This window comes from Magnolia sinica, chromosome 5 (assembly GCF_029962835.1).
Source record: "Magnolia sinica isolate HGM2019 chromosome 5, MsV1, whole genome shotgun sequence".
NCBI classification, from domain to species: Eukaryota; Viridiplantae; Streptophyta; class Magnoliopsida; order Magnoliales; family Magnoliaceae; genus Magnolia; species Magnolia sinica.
The window spans coordinates 46,730,921-46,750,313 of NC_080577.1; the positions used below are offsets into that span (position 1 = coordinate 46,730,921).

At 41.1% G+C, this 19,393-nt stretch overlaps 1 protein-coding gene across 1 annotated transcript in view; it reads left to right on the plus strand.

Annotated features, from left to right (window-relative positions):
- Positions 1–3,974: 3,974 nt before the first annotated feature.
- The window catches only part of LOC131246016 (guanosine nucleotide diphosphate dissociation inhibitor 2), a 32,212-nt gene continuing 16,793 nt past the window's right edge, over positions 3,975–19,393 (plus strand). The window contains exons 1-3 of the mRNA XM_058245871.1: positions 3,975–4,185; positions 12,348–12,410; positions 12,509–12,592. Coding sequence (XP_058101854.1) covers positions 4,099–4,185; positions 12,348–12,410; positions 12,509–12,592 — 234 coding nt within the window. The 5' untranslated portion in view covers positions 3,975–4,098. The remainder of the gene's footprint in view (positions 4,186–12,347; positions 12,411–12,508; positions 12,593–19,393) is intronic.

Below are 19,393 nucleotides of genomic sequence, written 5' to 3' on the forward strand. Positions count from 1 at the left end.
ACTAAGCCGGTTGATAAAATTTTCCGTTGCATTACATGAATCCGTGAAAGTTCCCCATCATATTTTTATGATATCTCCGTCAAATTTATGAATTACTTGGGGAATTTTACTAATCATGAACCGGGAAGTAGGTCAAATGGACCAATACCTCTCGCAATTTGGATTTATAGTTTGCTCAGTACGCACTTATAGTGCTGAGTTAACTGAGTTGGGCACACCCAGATCCATAGCTCAATTAGCAGACTGAGTGGAGATACCTCGTGTCAACACTTGAGGTCTTGGTATCGATCGCCAGCGAGGGTGACTAACACGGAGTATGTGTACTGACATGAGTGTGTACTAATAAGCTAACCCAAAAAAAAAAAATTTAATAGTAAAAAATAATAATAATAATAAATAAATAAAACTGAGTTGGGCCCGCCTTAAATGTACGTGGACTATCCACGGTGTTCATCCGTTTTTCCATCTAAAGTAAGGGTTTCAGCCCAAAATGGTCGCATATCGAAATATCAAGTGGATCACACCACAGGAAATAGTGGTTCCACCGAAGAAACCTTGTTATGCCCCTACAATGATGTTTTACTTGTAATCCATCATGTTCATAGGATAATTTTTGCATGGATGAACCGAAAACCAAGATGCGAGCTTCATCCAGCAGTTCAATGGCCCACAAAAATTTACACCGTTTAGGTAAATGTACTACATTATACTTGTAGTGCGTACTTTCTTTCGTGGAGGGACTATTTTCAGAAAAACACCCTAATGCTGATGAATAAAGAGGGTGGGATCCAGCTAGAGCGTGGTGCGATCCAAGCAACAGATGTAGTGGTGGAGTTTTCGTCTTTTTTTTTGTTTTTCGAAAACGGAACGAGGGAAGGGAGGGAGAGGAAACTAAGCAGCAGTGAAAAGTGAAAAGGAGGGGTAGTTTCATCCTCAAATTTGTTGTCCACACGTGCTAGTCTAAGTTGGTAACAAAAGCTTGTATTCCTTCGTAAAAACCGCTGGATAAAAGGTTTTGTCTACAGTGGTCATTTTCCCACGGACCAGAGTCTTTAGTCCAAAAGTGAAAAAGCTTTCATACCTTGGCAGAGCGTGATGTATCTTAGAAAATACTCCGAAATTGCATGTCTTGCATGTAAGATTGTTAAATCAAACTGTACAATTATAGCTATCAATTTATAGTTACCAGGAGCCAGAGATTACACTTATTTAATGATATAAATGTTTGATTAATGAATATTTATTAGACGGTTAAATGAAAATATTTAGTGCTCCAATTTCAAAAAACAACTGTCCACGAATCAGAGGTCAGGAATTTTCAAAAAATCTAAATTTTGTCTTGAGGCCTAGTTAAAATAGTATAGACAATTTAATCGGTTTAATTAGAGTTAATATATGCTATGTATACAATATCTGAATGCCTGTGTATCAAGCGTCATAAGCTGCCTGAGTATCATATAACGCCCAGTACAGGGTGGGTGAGTTTTCGAGCGCGTCAGCGTTGGTTCTCTGCCGTAAGTTTCCCCCAAAATTTCGCCCCTAAATCCGTCCGTTTGTCCGTAGGGGCTGGAAGTCTGCTTGCCTATATTCGCGATTCTACTCAGGGCACACGTGCCAAGTTTTGACGCGTGCATGATATCCAGCTCGTCCGCTTAAACAACTATTGCCCACATTATTTCTGGGCCAAGGCACGTAGTGGTTGGGGTAGTCCTGTTGAACGTAATCGAAGCAGTTCATCAGGTGGGTCACACTCTGCAATGGGTTGACCCAAATATCAGGATCTTCTGGTTGTACAGCTAAACAAGACAGATAGGCGGCTAGATAAATTGAACAATGGTCCGTCTGCATTCAACTTGCAATTGTGGTCCACCAGATGAAGTTTTCAGACTGATCTTTACAACAACGCATCTTCAGGGCCGGTCCCACCCCATGAGCAGCTTAGATATGGCACGAGAGCGCCACATGTTTCGCTTCTCACCTGGAGTACCGTAAAGGGCACTCATCTCACGTGTTTCCCTAAATGCCACTCTAGGCCGAACACCCCTTTTGGCATAGTTTCAGGACTAACAACCCCCTATTTAAATTTCAATTCTATTAAACTCCTTCACTTGTCAAAACCTTCCTCTGGTAGCATTGTTATTATTTTAGTTTTTTTGTTATTACGGTTTAACCCTTGACTCCCTAAATTGAGTTCTCTTGTTATTACTCTTTTCATATTAATGATATCTCTGTTGCGCAACCCTTTGGTTTGCTAACTCCACACCTCAACAATCTCTAGTACAGAGAAACGACATAAAACATACCATCTCCTCCTAAGACACGCGACATGTGTCAATTGGGTCTACCATGATATCCATGTTATATTCACTCCATCATTTGTTACGCCAACTCATGTTAGAATATAATCTCAAAAATCAAATAATTTTAAAACTTAGGTCGGCCACAACATTATAACCAATGGGGATTGAATGGGAACCATTCAAGCATACTTGGTGCTCATGAAAGTTTTGTATCATATAATATTTGTGCTTTCCTTTTTTATCTTGATGCTAATAACTTTACAGACAAATTAGATGGGATGCAAATATTATAGTGGACCTCAATAAGGCTTGTGGTGGGCTTTTTCATCCCCACTGTTTGTTATAGTATGAATCGTTCGAGCTTTAGATCTATCTCAATTTTTAACCTAGCAAAATTGGTGGAGAGAGTGGATTTCACATGTAAATCATGATGAGTCTTATGGAGAATTGCTTGATTTTTAAGGTGTTCAAAGTTTATAGTAGGGCATGTAAGAACTCTATAAGGTGGGTTTCATTAATCAACGGTTTGAATTGTCCTAAAGGTTGGATAATATAATTGGGTAAACCAGTGGACTCCACTGCATTGTGATACATCCAGAAACTTACATAAGGGGTGGAATGCTACAATTGTGTTACGCAGTATTTCAGATAGACTAAGATTTCTATACATGTGGAGCCTTGAGAAGAAGAGTTTTAATGAGTTTCAAACTCTTCATCCCTCTAACCTATATTAATAGGGCTGGGTCCCCAAACCTACTCTACAACAGAAGTAGAAGTCATACCAAATCTTTTATAAGGTGTAAAGGAAAGGAAGATCCTAGCATCCAAATTTCACTATTTTGGCACCGAATTCAAATATCCGGCATTCGAATTCTTCTATAATGCCCTCACAAATAGGTAACCTATCTTGCTCTTGTGATCTCCATATCGATTGCACATCAAGATCTTTTCGGCGATTCCGCAATCAGAAAATCTAACTGGGCAACCTTCATGAAAAGGTTAGGTGCCATTTGCACACTTGAGTGAGTCCCATGTGCAGTATTTGTAAAATAGGATTTGACTATGACAGCTGGTAGAAGATCGAGACTTGTAGAAGGATACGATGAAAATAAATAAAATAACATTGAATTTCAAATGGTGGATAGATAGGATTAGTTTGCAACAGTAGGGGGCCTGAAATGAAAAACGAGGCAAGGAGCGGTGAGCAATAAAAATTGTAATGAGGAGGTGTTCAATCCTTAATCCATCTCGCGTGAGTAGATTAGCACTTGCATTTATCTATTTTTATATGCAAACTATCTTGAGACTTGAGATCATACAAGCTGTTCCCTTACTTCTATAATCCAGGCCGCTGATCTCTTGAACCCAAAATTCACGGAGTAGTTTCTCCAAAAATTTCACTCGCAAAAAATCCCATCCCTTCAATCGGCTGTTGCTAATAAATGAACCGTTAATAAGAAACAAAGAAAACTAAAGATTCGATGACTAAAACAAATTCAATCTTATGAAAGCATTGGGAGTCCTCTATCCACTTGGAATCCATCCTATCAAACAATACGGATCACGGATTGATGGGCCCCACTGCTCTAAACTCAGAGATCGAGTATCATATCTTCCTGTCGAGTATCTTATTTTTCTTTTCTTACCCTCCCCTCCACAGTCAAGACAAGCATCCTCTCTCTCTCTCTCTAATATACAATAATATTTACTTCTTCTCTCTAATATATAATAAGCTGAAAACCCTCTTCTCTCTTTCTGCAGCCTCTCTCTGTATCTCTCCCTCTATTCAATCTGCGCCATGGATGAAGAGTACGATGTGATAGTGCTGGGAACAGGACTCAAGGAATGCATCCTCAGCGGTCTTCTCTCCGTTGACGGCCTCAAGGTCATCTTTCTCTGTCTATTCCTTTGGAATTATATCTAATTATCAGCTTTGATTCTTGTAGGTTTTATACGGTTTTTGGATTATTCCTTGTTAAACTCGAGTTGGGTGTTTGTGTTTTCTTTCTGATATGTTTCGATCTGGACAGGCTGCTGTAATCGTATGTGATTTTCCTATTTTCTCCTGCTGTTTGGCTTCCCTGTGCTCGATATTGTTTTTGTTGTTGGATTGGAATAAGGTCCGGATCTTGCAGTTTGAATTGTTTTATAGAATGGGTAGTCTTGGTTTCGATCTGAGTGAATGCTAAGATGGACATTTGGGAGTGAGTATTGATGATTTCGTGTTATTCTTCAAATCGGTTATTTGCGTCTGTTTGCAATCTTTGGTTCTGATTGTATTCCACGATTAATGGTGTTTTGATTCTTGCAGTTGTTTCAGCTGTTGCTGCTATGCAGATTTGAACAGCTATGAGCCACTGCCAAAATTTGCATTTTGAATCGTTTTGTGAAATGGGTAGTACTAGTTTTGATTCAAATTGAGTTGAGATCACAGATTTTGCAGTTCGAACTGGTAATTTTTTGTTAAACATGAAATGGGTTTTTGAGTTAGGTTTGCAAGAGTCCTGATCTCGACAGTATGATTTCTATATGTATGGTTTTTCACTCGTTGTGCTGCTTAAATTGGCGTAGAAGTGTTGAAACAAGCTCCAGAATTTGCACTTCGAAGTGTTTCATGAAAATGGCAGTCTTTTCTTCTTCTTTGTTTGCATCAGTTCAAATTGCAGTGAATATTGTGTTGGGGATTTGGTCTGCAGAATCACACAGATCTAGATCTAGGATAGCAATTCAATAGTAACAAACAATCACAGAAGAACACAAAGTTTTAACGTGGAAAACCCTTGCGGGAAAAAACCATGGTACAAAGTGACAAAGATCCACTATGAAATAGAAATTACAAGAGAGAGGTTAACCCGATTCGAATAGCCTCGAATTCCACCCTTGCTGCACCTTTTGATAACCCTAGAACCCTTTAGAATGCTTTAGAATTATTTTCCATACTATAGAAAAGCCCTAGTGACACCTATTTATAGTTTAGGCAACTTCCCTTTCGCACCCTTGCGAAAGGCGACACAGAAATCCGCAGTCCGCATCAAATTCGGAAATGAATCTACGTAACTACGACTGGTCGAAGGATAGGTCCCTCGACCAGTCGTGACATCCCCTTGACCAGTCGAGCATCCCGGACACCAAAAAACTGAGCTCGCTGGACTTTGAGTCGTGTAATGCTCGACTAGTCGAGCTGCTCCCATGACCGGTTGTGCAAGGGCCACGACCGGTTGTGAAACCCAAAGCTTTGAAAATTGAAGGCTTTTCTGACAACATCTCCACCAAGTCTTCAATCTTCAGCTGTGTAGCTCCTTGACCTCTTCTCTTATTTCTGTATTGCATCATAGCTTCAATCAACGCTTCTCGTGTACACTCTGTCCTTCTTTTACGCCATCGCCAAGCCCGGAGAAGTTGCACAGAACTTGAACTTCTCTGTAGGAATGACCTTGGTGAGCATGTCTGCTGGATTCACGCTGATGTGAATCTTTTCCAGTGTGACGCCTCCTTCCTCAAGCACCTGTCGGATAAAGTGGTGACGAACATCAATGTGTTAAGTACGTGAGTGATAAACAGAATTTTTAGCCAAATTTATAACGCTCTCGCTATCACAGTTAACCGGCACAGCCTCCTGCTGAAGTCCCAACTGATTTATCATGCATCTGAGTCAAACACATTCTTTAAACGCTTTCGTCACTGCCATATATTCTGCTTCGGTCGTGGAAAGAGCCACCACAGACTGAAGCTTCGACATCCAACTGATTGCTCCACCCGCGAGTACAAACGAGTATCCTGAAGTAGACTTCCTGGAATCTATACTACCTGCGTGGTCGGAATCTACATACCCAACCAACGTTGTCTCTGTTTTCTCAAAAGTTAAGACGTAGTCTTTCGTACCTCAAATATATCGAAGTAGCCATTTCACTGCCTCCTAATGTTGTTTGCCGAGGTTTGATATGTATCTGCTCACAACACCGACTGCCTGTGAAATATCCGGTCTCGTACAGACCATGACATACATTAAACTGCCAGCCGCATTCGAATAGGGCACAAGAGACATAACCTGCTTTTCCTCATTTGATTTAGGACATTGTTCTGAGGAAAGATTGAAGTGAGCTGCGTGGGGAACACTCATCGGCTTTGCCTGATCCATCCTATACTTGATTAATACCTTTTCAAGGTATTCTGCTTGTGATAACCAAAGCCTGCTCCTCTTCCCGTCTCTATGAATATGTATGCCGAGAACCCTCTTTGCAGTCCCCAGATCTTTCATTTTTAATGTCCCTGATAACTGAGTCTTCAGTATGTTGATTTCAGACATATCATAACAGGCAATCAACATATCATCAACATACAATACTAGGATGATGAATTGTCCATCACTCAGTGTCTTGTAATAGATACAGTGATCGTATTCACTCCAAGTAAATTTCTGACTCACCATGAAAGAATCAAATTTTTTATACTACTGCTTAGGCGACTGTTTCAGGCCGTACAACGACCTCATTAACCTGCAAACCTTTTTCTCTTCCCCTTTAACTTCGTAGCTCTCTGGTTGCTTCATGTAGATCTGCTTTTCCAATTCTCCGTGCAAGAATGCAGTCTTCATATCTATCTGTTCCAGCTCGAGATCGTATTAGGCAACCAGTGCCAACACGAATCTGATAGATACCTGCTTAACCATCGGCGCGGATATCTCTGTGAAGTCGATTCCTTCTCTCTGAGCATAACCCTTCGCTACCAACCTTGCTTTGTATCTATCCTGTTTCCTTTTGAATAATCACTTGCATCCGATCGCTTTTCGGCCTACAGGAAGCTCCACTAGCTCCCATGTGTGATTTTTGTGCAACGAGTCCATCTCATTGTCCATAGCCGCCTTCCATTTTTTTGCATCAGGCTCACCAAGAGCCTCCTGAATAGTAGACGGGTCCTCCTCATCTGTAATGAGGACATGCAATATTAGAGTCGTCCCTATATCTTGCCGGTAACCTGCGATCACGCGGTGGATTCCTTCTCACAGGTGGCTGCTCCACCTGATCCTGTACCTCTGTCTTCGCATCTGTCTCTGCCTGAGTATCATCTGTGTCAATCTGGATGTCTACGATCACCTTTTCTGGTTCCTCTTGCTCCATATGATCATTCTTGCGAAATAGGGAGCTTTCATCGAATCTGACGTCACGGCTAGTGATGACCTTGCGTGTGACTTTGTCGAATAACCTGTAACCTTTCACACCAATGCCATAGCCAACAAAGATATACTTTTTGGCCATATGGTCTAGCTTATCTCTCTCAACTGATGGTACATGAGAGTAAGCCTCACAACCAAATATGCGTAGATCTGAGTAGTCGAGTTTCTGACCACTCCATACTTCTTCTGGGATTGTACATTCAATTGCCGTTGAAGGAGAACGGTTCACCAAATAACAAGCCGTGTTAACGGCCTCAGTCCATAGGTCATTGCTCAACGTAGCATTACTTAACATGCATTTGGCCCTCTCCAGGAGAGTCCGATTCATTCGCTCAGTCACACCGTTTTGCTTGGGCGTGTGACACAATGTGTTGTGTCTGATGATCCCTTCGTCCTTGCAATAATTATTAAATTAAGTGGAAGTAAATTCTCCACCATTGTCAGTCCTTAAAACCTTTATTTTTCGCCCTGACTGTTTTTTCACCATTGCCTTTCATTGCTTGAATATGGTAAAAATTTCGGATTTACGTTTCATGAAGTAAACCCAAACTTTCCTGGAGTAGTCGTCAATGAATAAAACAAACCATGACGACCCCCCAATGGAAACTTCTGGTGATGACCCTCATACGTCAGAGTGCACATAATCAAGCACTCCCTTACAAACATGTTTTCTAGATTTAAAAGACAGTTTAGATTGTTTACCATATATACAATGCTCACATATATCTAAGTCAAAATTTTTAAAAACTGGAATCAAACATCGATCAGAAAGTACCTTCATGCCTCGCTCACTCATGTGGCTCAGACGAGCATGCCACATACGTAGAGACGTAGAGTTTGCAATAGCCGCTGCCGCTCTACCTGCTGAAGTGCTCCCAATCAGCCTGTAAAGGTTTCCGTGCCTCTGTGCTCTCATAACCACGAGTGCCCCTTTTGAAACTTTAAGGACACCATAAATACCGGTGAACTTGCAACCTATAGCCTCGAGTGCACCGAGAGAAATCAGACTTTTCTTCATATTAGGAACGTGCCTGACGTCAGTCAAGGAACGCTCCATCCCATCAAACATCTTGATGCTCACCGTGCCAATAGCCACAACATTACAGGCATTGTCATTGCCCATAAAAACCTGTCCACCATCGCATTCCTTGTAACTGGTAAACCAACTCCTATGAAGAGTCATATGATAAGACGCTCCTGTGTCAAGTATCCAATCGTCTTTATGATTGTCGTCTAAGTGACCAATCTTGGAAACAGACAGAACATCACCATCACTTGATTCTTCATCAAATGTGACCACATTGGCCTCCTTAGAAGAAGTTGCTGAATTTTTTTTATTCGTTTTAGGATTTCTACAATCTTTTTTCATGTGTCCAGACAACCCATAATTCCAACACTTTAATTTTCCTTTGCCCTTGCCCTTGGATTTGGATCTAGGCCTTGAGGATCATGTACCTCGCTCAGAATCTCTGCCCCTTGTAATCAGTGCATCGGAAGATGCCCCCATGTTGCCGTTTAACTTTCTCATAGCCTTCTCTTGAAGGGCTGAGATAGCGGTGTCAACACTTAGGGTTTTATTTGCGGTGCACATCATGTCCCTGAAAGACTCATATGATGCAGGAAGAGAATTCAACAATATACATGCCTGTTCCTCATCTTTGACCACTTCCTCCATATCCAGCAATTTGCACATCAATTTATTAAAGTTGCTGATATGGGCTTTTAAATCTCCACCCTCTGCCATCTTGAAGGTATAACACTGTAGCTTTAAGTGTAGGCGATTTTCAGAGGACTTTTTTGCATAGATGTTCTAACTTCGCCCACAAACTAGCCGCAGTTTTCTCCCTCAAAATATTATAGAGAACCTCATCCGTGAGACATTAACGGATAAAGGCTAAAGCATTACTATCAAGGTTTTTCCATTCATCATCTTTCATGGTAGATTTCCGCTCCTTAAGAGCCTTAATCTCTCCTTGCTTGGTTAACAGGCTAACCATCTTAACCTTCCATAAATCAAAATTATTTTTGCCTGAGTACTTCTCAATATCAAACTTGCCGTTTCCGATTATTACTAATCCTGCAGATTCAGATCCGTGCCCCAACAATCGCTTTGATACTACTTGTTAGGGATTTGGTCTGCGGAATCACACAGATCTAGATCTAGGATAGCAATTCAATAGTAACAAGCAATCACAGAATAACACAAAGTTTTAAATTGGAAAACCCTTGCAGGAAAAAACCACAACACAAAGCGACAGAGATCCACTATGAAATAGAAATTACAAGAGAGAGGACTTACCTGATTCGAATAGCCTCGAATTCCACCCTTGCAACACCCTTTGATAACCCTAAAACCCTTTAGAATGCTTTAGAATTATTTTCCATATCATAGAAAAGCCCTAGTGACACTTATTTATAGTTTAGGCAACTTCCCTTTCGCACCCTTGCGAAATGCGACACAGAAATCCGCAATCCGCATCAAATTCGGAAACGAATCTACGTAACTACGACTGGTCGAAGGATAGCCACGACTGGTCGAGGGACCCCCTCGACCGGTCGTGACATCCCCTCGACCGGTCGAGCATCCTGGACACCAAAGAACTGAGCTCGCTTGACTTTGAGTCGTGTAATGCTCGACTAGTCGAGCCGCTCCCACGACCGGTCGTGCAAGGGCCACGATCGGTCGTGAAACCCAAAACTCTGAAAATTGAAGGCTTTTCTGACAACATATTGATGGTTGTGTCAAACATGAAATGGGTCTTTTAGTTTTGTTTGTGATAGGTCTTGATCTCTATGGTCAGATCACATCATGCCTATTTCCCTATTTCTTTTTCTTGTTTTTTTTTCTTATTGTTTTTTTTTTTTTCCTCATGTTGTTGAGCATGACAATTATAGTAGAATGGAAGTGAGCCTCAAATCTTGTATCTTTGTTCTCAACTTAGGTCAGCTCCAAAAAAATGGCAGTTTTGGCAGAATTATGATGATTTCATGTTAAACTTGAAATGCACATTTGAGTTTTGATTGTGATCATGCTTGATATCCAAGGTCCTGATTATAGCATTATATATTTCCCTTTTCTCTGCTGTTCTATATCTATTATTTATCTCTTGTCCAAGGTGGTAAAACTGACATGGCTTCGTATGATGATCTGAGTAGCATTCTATCAATGCTTTGTATGTTTCTTTTTTGAAATGCTTTTATGGAATGAGTGGTTCTGTGTTTGATTCAAATTCACAACATTGTACTGTTTTGGGAACAATAAAAGAACCATTGTTTTAGGATGAATTGGCTTCTCTTGTAGTCTGTGAAATGCTGATCTTTTCTCTTCCCTCCTCTTTGAATATCAGCATTAAACCATACAGTTTTTTTTTTATTTTTTTTTATTTTTATACAGTTCATACTGAGTTCTGTTAATTCGTGTCGTGCTAAACTTGAAATGGTATTTAGATTTTGTTGCTCCTAATTTTGATCTTGGCAGTCTGACATGACTTTTATTATCATTGTCATCATCATCAAAGCCTTATCCCAACTAATTGGGGGCTGGCTATGTGAATCCTGTTCTACCCTTCCACTGTATCAAGGACCACCCACATCTTCAATTAGACCATGGGTCATCAAGTCTTTTCATATATGACATAACATATATGATTTTCCAATTTCCGCCTGATGCTTTTTCCCCTTTTTGTGTATGTCAACCCTCAAATCTTGCATTTTGAAGTGTTTCTGAAATGGGTTGGAGCATGTTCCTCAGTTCAACATTGAGGTCTTGGGTCTGAGCCAGATTACCTATAAAAATGTTTTTCCTAAAATAGTTTATTTTCAGTTTTAACTTAATGTAACTTAAAGTCATGTGTTCATAACTGCACAGTGACTTCATGTTTTGCCCAAAGCTGTTTGTGTTTTCTTAGTGATGACTCATGTTTAACCTAAATTCATTTGTGTTTTGTTGGTGATGACTAACGATCTTGATTGTCAAATCACTGGATAATGCTTTCCAATTTATTCCACTGCATGTCCTCCTTTTGACTAGGGCTATTTGAATTGACTGAAATCAGCTCGAATCTTGCATTTTCATTTTTTTTTTTTGGGTTTCTAGTTCATAGTGACGATTTCATGTTAAACTCAGAATGGGTACTTAATTTTTGTTAGTGATGTTGCCTAATCTCAAGTACTGGTGATGACCTTCTGATCACATTATTTTCTCATTTCCTCTTGTTAGAGTATAGAATACATATGTACAGTTGTACATACCATAGATAGCTATATGGATGGATTCATGTACTTCTGTTAAGATCTTTTACAGATCTCCCATATCTTCTTGATGTTCTGGTCATTCTCAATGAAATAAACACAATATACAGTTTCCAAAATGTAATCTCTGGTGCATAACACGTCTTATTTCTTTCCCCTTGTTGTTAGAGTATGACAATCAGAGCGATATCATGACAAGCCTTAAATCTTCCATTGAAAGTGGTTTCTGATGGGATTATCAGTTTCAACTTTCAACCTGCATTGTTGGCAATCCTAATAGCTACAATGAATAGGATGGATTTTGAACATATCAAATAGTTGCACATGATGCTGTTACTCATCTTCCACTGCCAATATTACCCTGCTTCTTTTGTCCCTCTGGTTACTGATAGTGGCTCGCATTTTATAGTTGGCAAAATGCAGGACACCAGCAGTGTGATATGTCTACATCAACACAATCTTCGAAGGCATATTTAGTTCTCCACTAGATAATATGCTGACTGGCGAACGATTTTTATTTTTATTATTATTATTTTTTTTGCTGTTTTCTCCATTTCATTTTAGAAGTTATGTAATTCATTAATTCTATTTCACTCTTTTGCTGATTGGTAGTTTTGATACAGGTCCTGCACATGGATCGGAACGAATATTACGGTGGAGAGTCAACATCACTCAACCTTATTCAGGTGCAGCTTGCGAATTTCTTCAAGAACAATGTCGATAATATGCATGGAGATATTTATATTTCACCATCCTGATTTCCTCAATAATTTTCCTTCTGCAGCTTTGGAAAAGGTTTAGGGGAAATGACAAGCCTCCAACACATTTAGGTCCCAGTAGGGACTATAACGTCGACATGATTCCGAAGGTTATGTTGTTTATTTTCTACTGTTACCCATTGCATTGATGGATCTTTGTCTGTTCCTGCTATCTGTGCTTTTTAGTACATTTTGTTATTATTGACCGAAAGAAAGAAAAAAAGTTTCTTGATTATGGTTAATTGGATGGTGTCACCCAAGGTGGTGCAATGAGATATAATGCTCACATGGCTCTAGATTTTAGTTCTTGGTTTGAGTACATATGTTTTGTCTTGTTAGTTTTCAAGAGCCTCCATAAGATCAGTAGCTATTGTTTGATAATAAACAAACAAAGCAGGTCAGTTTTCTGATTCAGATTTCAAAGTAGAGGAAAAAACAAATTGCAGGTAGATGAAGCAGAGTTTGAGTAGGTCGCCTGAGCCTGTTACTTGCAAGGAATTATAGGTCCTGCTCATTAGCAAAACTGTAGTTCACTGATGTGAGCGATTCTGTGTATGTGGGCCTGTGATTTGGTGATCCAAACCATTGACTTGGACCCTGCTGGGTGAGGATGCCCTTGAATTCTTCTTCTTTTGGAAGGTATTCCCTTGAAATTTCCCAGATTGAATATTTGGCCTTTCTCCTTGAATGTGGACTGTTGCTATGTACATGTGATCCAGACCATTGACCTGATGGACCCGTGCTGGGTGGGGATCCCCATCAAACTTTCCGGAATGAACATTTGGCCTTTTTCCTTCAATGCAGACATTAGCGGGGGCGACAACATCTCTATCGTGCATGTGAATAGAGAGTGATGCAAGGCGATATGCAACAAGCGAGGAAGATCGACAGCTGTATGGAGGTGAGGGGGGTCATGAATGAGAAGGGGTGTGGGTAGCAGCAGAGCGTGAGGTGACAGGGAAGGACAATCTGATGGGGATAGAGGGGAAGGGCGTGGAAGTGGTGGAGAAGCAAAGAGAGGAGGAAGTGCAGGACTATAAGGGAAGGGAGAGGGAGATTAGGGTTGAGCGGGGTTAGAGAAGGGTAGGAATGTGGAAAAAGTGAGTGGAGGGGATGAGAGAAGGGACCTAGTGAAGGAAAAAGAGGAGCCCAATGCAAGGGAGAATGGGAAGGAAGTCAAAAGTCTAAGCATAGGAGGCTAAGTAGGGATAGGGTAGTAAGAGGAGAAAAGAGGGTAAATTAAGGTCCGGCATGAGAGGAAGCCATCGAATACCCAAAGTTTCGACATTGTTTGTTGAGAATTTCCTAGATGGCTGGTTGAAGATGCATTTAGCCAAGTTCGGCAAGGCAAGGAAGGTGGTGGAGGTGGTTTTCCCTCGCTCAAGGGTGCGTGCCCATGGGTTTGTACTTGTAAGGGTGGAGGGGGAGGAAGATGCGAAGATGATGGTGGCTGTTGTGGATGGTAGCTACTTCAGGGGAAGACGCCTCTCAGTGAAGAAGGCAAAATAGGATCTGAAGATGATAAACCACATAGTTGCTCAGAAAGGGGAAGGGGAAGGAGGGTGGGTAAAGGAGGAGGAAAGCAAGGGCAACGAGGGTGCTTAGATTAGCAGAGGAGGCGAGGAGACAAGAGGAGGGACCCACTTGTTCAAGGATGTCCTAGTAGGTACGGAGTAGAAAGGAGGAGGAGACATCGGGTCGACTCAATGGAGCATGCAACCCCCTGATTCAATCGTGGAAATGGGTGTGGAGAAGCTGGGAGGGTGATAGCCAACAATCAACATCCATCAGTCGATGATCGAGAATGGATGGCAGGCATTCCATTGGTGTGTCATAACCACGATCAAGGCCGGGGTGTTGTTAGCATGAGACATTGGGTTGACTCCGGTGGCCTGCAACCCTCTGATTTAGTTGCAAAAATGGGTTTGGAGAAGCTAGGAGGGTGATAGCCAACAATCAACATCCATCTGTTGATGATCAAGAATGGATGGCAGGCATTCCATTGGTGTGTCATAGCCACGATCAAGGCCGGGGTGTTGTTAGTAGAGGTGGGTTGCTAGATCAGAAATAACCGCGAGGTGGAGGAAGGTGATCATGTGTTGAAGCCTCTTAGCGAGTCAAAGATCTTGATCTCCCTCTGACCAAATTCTAATATGGATAAATTCATACTCATTGGGAATTTGTTTCGAGATGGTTGGGTTTACGAGCACTGCTCCTGACTAGGCACACTCATAGCTTAAGTTAGTGTTTGACGTTATGAAAATTGGGTTTTTGGGTATAAGTTGGACTGATATGCGACCCATCTGATCATGGGAAGATCTACCCTAATAATCTTATATATGGTCAATTAGTGGGCCATAAAAAATCATGGATGTAAGAGATGGATAAAACACCGTCTTGACAAAAAGGCGATATATGGGCCATAACCCAATAAAGGCAGTTTCGGGCCAAATTAAAAGGATCATTTCATGGCCTGATGTGGGACCCATTATTGGCCAATTTTGGGCTAGAAGTTATTTTTTGTCACTATTTTGGGTTTATTAAAAATATTGGACCTTTAAGTAGCTATATAGCAAAAACCTTATTTTCTTCTATGAATGACGAAATTATTGAGCATTATAGCGGGCTCCATTTTGAATGGCGCTTCTAGTAAATTATGACCCAATTTAGATAAAAAAATAAAAGCCCATACTACCGTCTAGTGGGCCTAAGTCCAAAATCTAACTTGTAAAGGCACACTTTGGGCCTGTCCTTGAAAATGGGCCCAAAAGACTCTGAAATAGAAAACCCTCTATCACACCAATAATCATGAATGAAAATTCAGTACACTTGCTTGTATCTTGTGTAGAGATTCTTTATTATGCCCTAATTGGAACAGTAAATGTAGAACTATTGGTTTATGGGCTTTAATGCAGGGGCATTTTCACACCGGGCTCGAGTGGGGTAGCTCATGGGATGCGGGGACACACTCGAGGTGGGTGACCCATGTGATTTGGGGCCCACGGGGGAGGTCTTGTGTTCGAGACTCCTCACTGGGAGTGATTAATGCACATTTCACATGGGGCTCGAGTGGGGTAGCCCATGGGATGTGGGGACACACTTGGGGTGGGCGGCCCATGTGATTTGGGGCCCACGAGGGGGGCTCGGCCAAGGTCTTAACCCATGAGATGTGGGGCCTGGGCTATGAGATAAATGGATTAATTCGCCATAGTCTAACAGTTCGAGCTTTTAAAGCAAATGGTTAATTGTCTTGCATCAAATTGGTATCAGAGCGGGAGGTCTCGTGTTCGAGACTCCTCACCGGGGGTGATTAATGCAGGGACATTTTCATACCAGGTTCGAGTGGGGTAGCCGGTGGGATGCGGGGACACTCAGGGTGGGTGACCCATGTGATTTGGGGCCCACAGGGGAGGTCTCGTGTTCGAGACTCCTCGTCAGGGGTGATTAATGCACATTTCACACTGGGCTCGAGTGGGGTAGCCCGTGGGATGCGGGGACACACTCGGGGTGGGCGGCCCATGTGATTTGGGGCCCACGAGCCCACGAGGGAGGTTCGGCCGAGGTCCTAACTCATGAGATGTGGGGCCTGGGCTATGAGATAAAATGATTAATTCGCCATACTCTAACAGTTCGAGCTTTTAGAGCAAGTGGTTAATTGTCTTGCATCAAATTATTAATGCAGGGGCATTTCACATCGGGCTCGAGTGGGGTGGCCCATGGGATGCGGGGACACACTCGGGGTGGGCGGCCTATGTGATTTGGGGCCACGAGGGGGGTTCGGCTGAGGTCCTAACCCATGAGATGTGGGGCCTGGGTTATGAGATAAAGGGATTAATTCGCCATACTCTAACAGTTCGAGCTTTTAGAGCAAGTGGTTAATTATCCTGCATCAAATTGGTATCAGAGCAGGAGGTCTTGTGTTCGAGACTCCTCACCGGGGTGATTAATGCAGGGGCATTTTCACACTGGGGGTGATTAAGGTGGACCCGTTTCAATGGAGACATTTGAAAATAAAGGAAGAATAATACTTCCTTAAGTATGGACTATGTGGAAGTCTAATGGGCTTGTTGTAAAGGCCACTACATTAAAAGTCATATTTCAGCCTAATCACCCCCGGTGAGGAGTCTCGAACACGAGACCTCCCACTCTGATACCTAACCCATAAGATGTAGAGCCTGGGCTATGAGATAAAGGGATTAGTTTGCCATACTCTAACAGTTCGAACTTTTAGAGCTAGTGGTTAATTGTCCTGCATCAGGAAGGCATATGAGTGAAAGTGAGGATTATTTGAGTGACTGTGATGTTATATGAAAGATTCCCATGAGTGTTGGTGAGGTTGATATGAGTGACTCCTTTCAATGACCGTGATGTATGAACTTGAGTGGCTGTGAGGTATGTATTTGAGTGGCTGTGAGGTATGAAAATTGAGTGGTGGTGAGGAAATGATTTTGAGAGAATGAATTATGAGAAATGATTGTGTGTCCATTAAGGTTGAATCCCTATGAGTGAATAACTCCATTTGGAATTTTGTAGCCAAGTCGAAGAAGCCTATCTGTCTAATTAGGAAAAGAGTGCATATGAGATATGATTTATGCTGAGCGATGATTATACTAAGTGTTTATTTATATTGAGTGATGAGTGAAGTTGAGTGCATGGAGCTATAAGTGAAATCCGACCAAAAAAATTGGTCCTGACATTAAGTGATGAACTGTACTTGAGTGGTGGCTAAATCATCCATATAACTCTTTTTCTTCAAATATTTTATCAAAATTCTTTATTTGCGATAGTCTGCCATGTCTTGTATTCGGAACTAGTTTTTGGGCAATCTTGCTCGTACTTTTCATTGATGGACAAGCCGCAGACTAAGGAACATGTGGCGATACTCGGGAGTTGGCCAGACGAGATAGATAGCATGGGTCACTTGCTTTTTATGGATGTGGAATTTAGAATTATTGAGACTGAGGAATTTTGATTTATTGTTATTTATTTTTTGGATATTATAGTTGGATGGATGATGGAATAATTTTGAATAAAGTTTAGTAGTTCGTATTTGGAATGTGTGGTTTGGATGGAAACTTTGTGGTGTGGATGATTACTTTTCTTTCGACCCAAGTCATGGCTCTAAACCTGAGGCTAGGGTTAGCCTTTACAATGGTTTTGGATTTGGGGTCGTGACAGCCTCTCTCTCTCTCTCTCTCTCTCTCTCTCTCTCTCTCTCTAAACAAAAGTTATACATAATACATGTCTTCTCTACAACCAATGTTTTTAAAAAGGAGAAATTCTGTCCAATCGTTTGGAGTGGACTATAAGTTATGGTCCACCTGTGGATAACTTCTGACCTTTTATGCATGTGAGACATCCATATTGCCAATAGGTTGGCCCCGTCATGAGGATGACCTTTTGCAAAACTCAGTACATCTACTAACTAAGTGGACCGCAGTTGAATTTTTGTTATTTATCAATGGCTAAAAAATACTGTTTGTGGTGTGGCTCACCTGATGAGTAGATATGGATGATTTTACAATAAGTGACCCTCATATTGGGTCCAATCTATTCAAAAGGTTGGATTTTACATGCACTTTGTAACATCCCAAATTTTCACGGCCAGAGTTTATACTCGTGCCCGAGAAAACCGGATGTTAATAATTGTATAAATTGGATGCTTCAAAATCGCACCCCCCCTTTTTTTTTTGTAAATATATATAGATCACATCCAATTACATTCATGAATTTAACCATTCACGAGAATAAAATCGACTATATTTATTATTTCATTAGAGTAAAAGAATTCAACAAATTATCAAATGTCCTCTCAATAGGAGCTTATTACATTATCGAGTTTGCAGCGGAAATATAAAACTAAATCATAATACTATCTTCTTATTCATTCAATATTATCTTTCATATGGAGATGGTCCTTTGGGTCTTCAATCTGTACATCACCTACATCATTTGTACGGTTGGAAATGGTCAACGCCCTACTCATAGTGATGGTTATCCTTTAAGATTAACAATAATTCAAGAGATTCATAAAAGTAATGTAAGGGTTTTTTATACGTACCGTACTCCACAACTACAAAAGGTATCAATATGCGCAAGCAACCTACATGAGATGCGTGCCTAGCAAAATATATGTGGTTCATCACACTTAGTGTTCGCCACAACGTGGAAAATGATTTAGAGTTATCCGGTTCGCCCCCCATCCCATTCTACGGAGATTCGTTGGCGTGTCCCACGTTAACGTGGATATATGCGGGCATCCCAAGGCGACACAACACATGGCTCGGATGAATTACGTGACGCGATTTGTTCATGGAGTAACTATTTGCGACATCCAATCCTAGAAGTGATGTAACATGCATTACGAATTACTTACATCGATTTGTGCACCACTACCCAAAATCTATGGAATTACATGTCAACCAAGGGGGCTACTACTTGAACTACATTACGTCCATGATATTTATTTGATTGCTAGAAGTGAGATTTCCAATATAGTACTTGCACCAACGAGGAAATAAATTGAATCATGGGAACTATGAAATTTCAAGACACATGCCTAAGCCTTAAAGGGAGGTAGCATAAGGCTAACATAATAAAGGAGAAGAGTAGCAATAAGCTAACTCAACAAAAGATAATAGTAACAATGGCTAACTCAGCAAAAGAGGAGAGTAGCAAGGATTAACTTAACGAAAGTGGAGAGTAGCAAAGGCTAATTTAACAAAATTGGTAAAGGCAAGGGCAAGGCTTGTATTCATCGCCCCACATAAATTAATACGCATAATTAAAATCATGCCTTAACCATCATTCCCAAAGGATAAATCATTGTTGGTGGTAAATCAAACAATTGCAAGGAAAGAATCATAGTAACACGAAAACAAAGCATGTAAAAGGCAAGATAAATTATATCA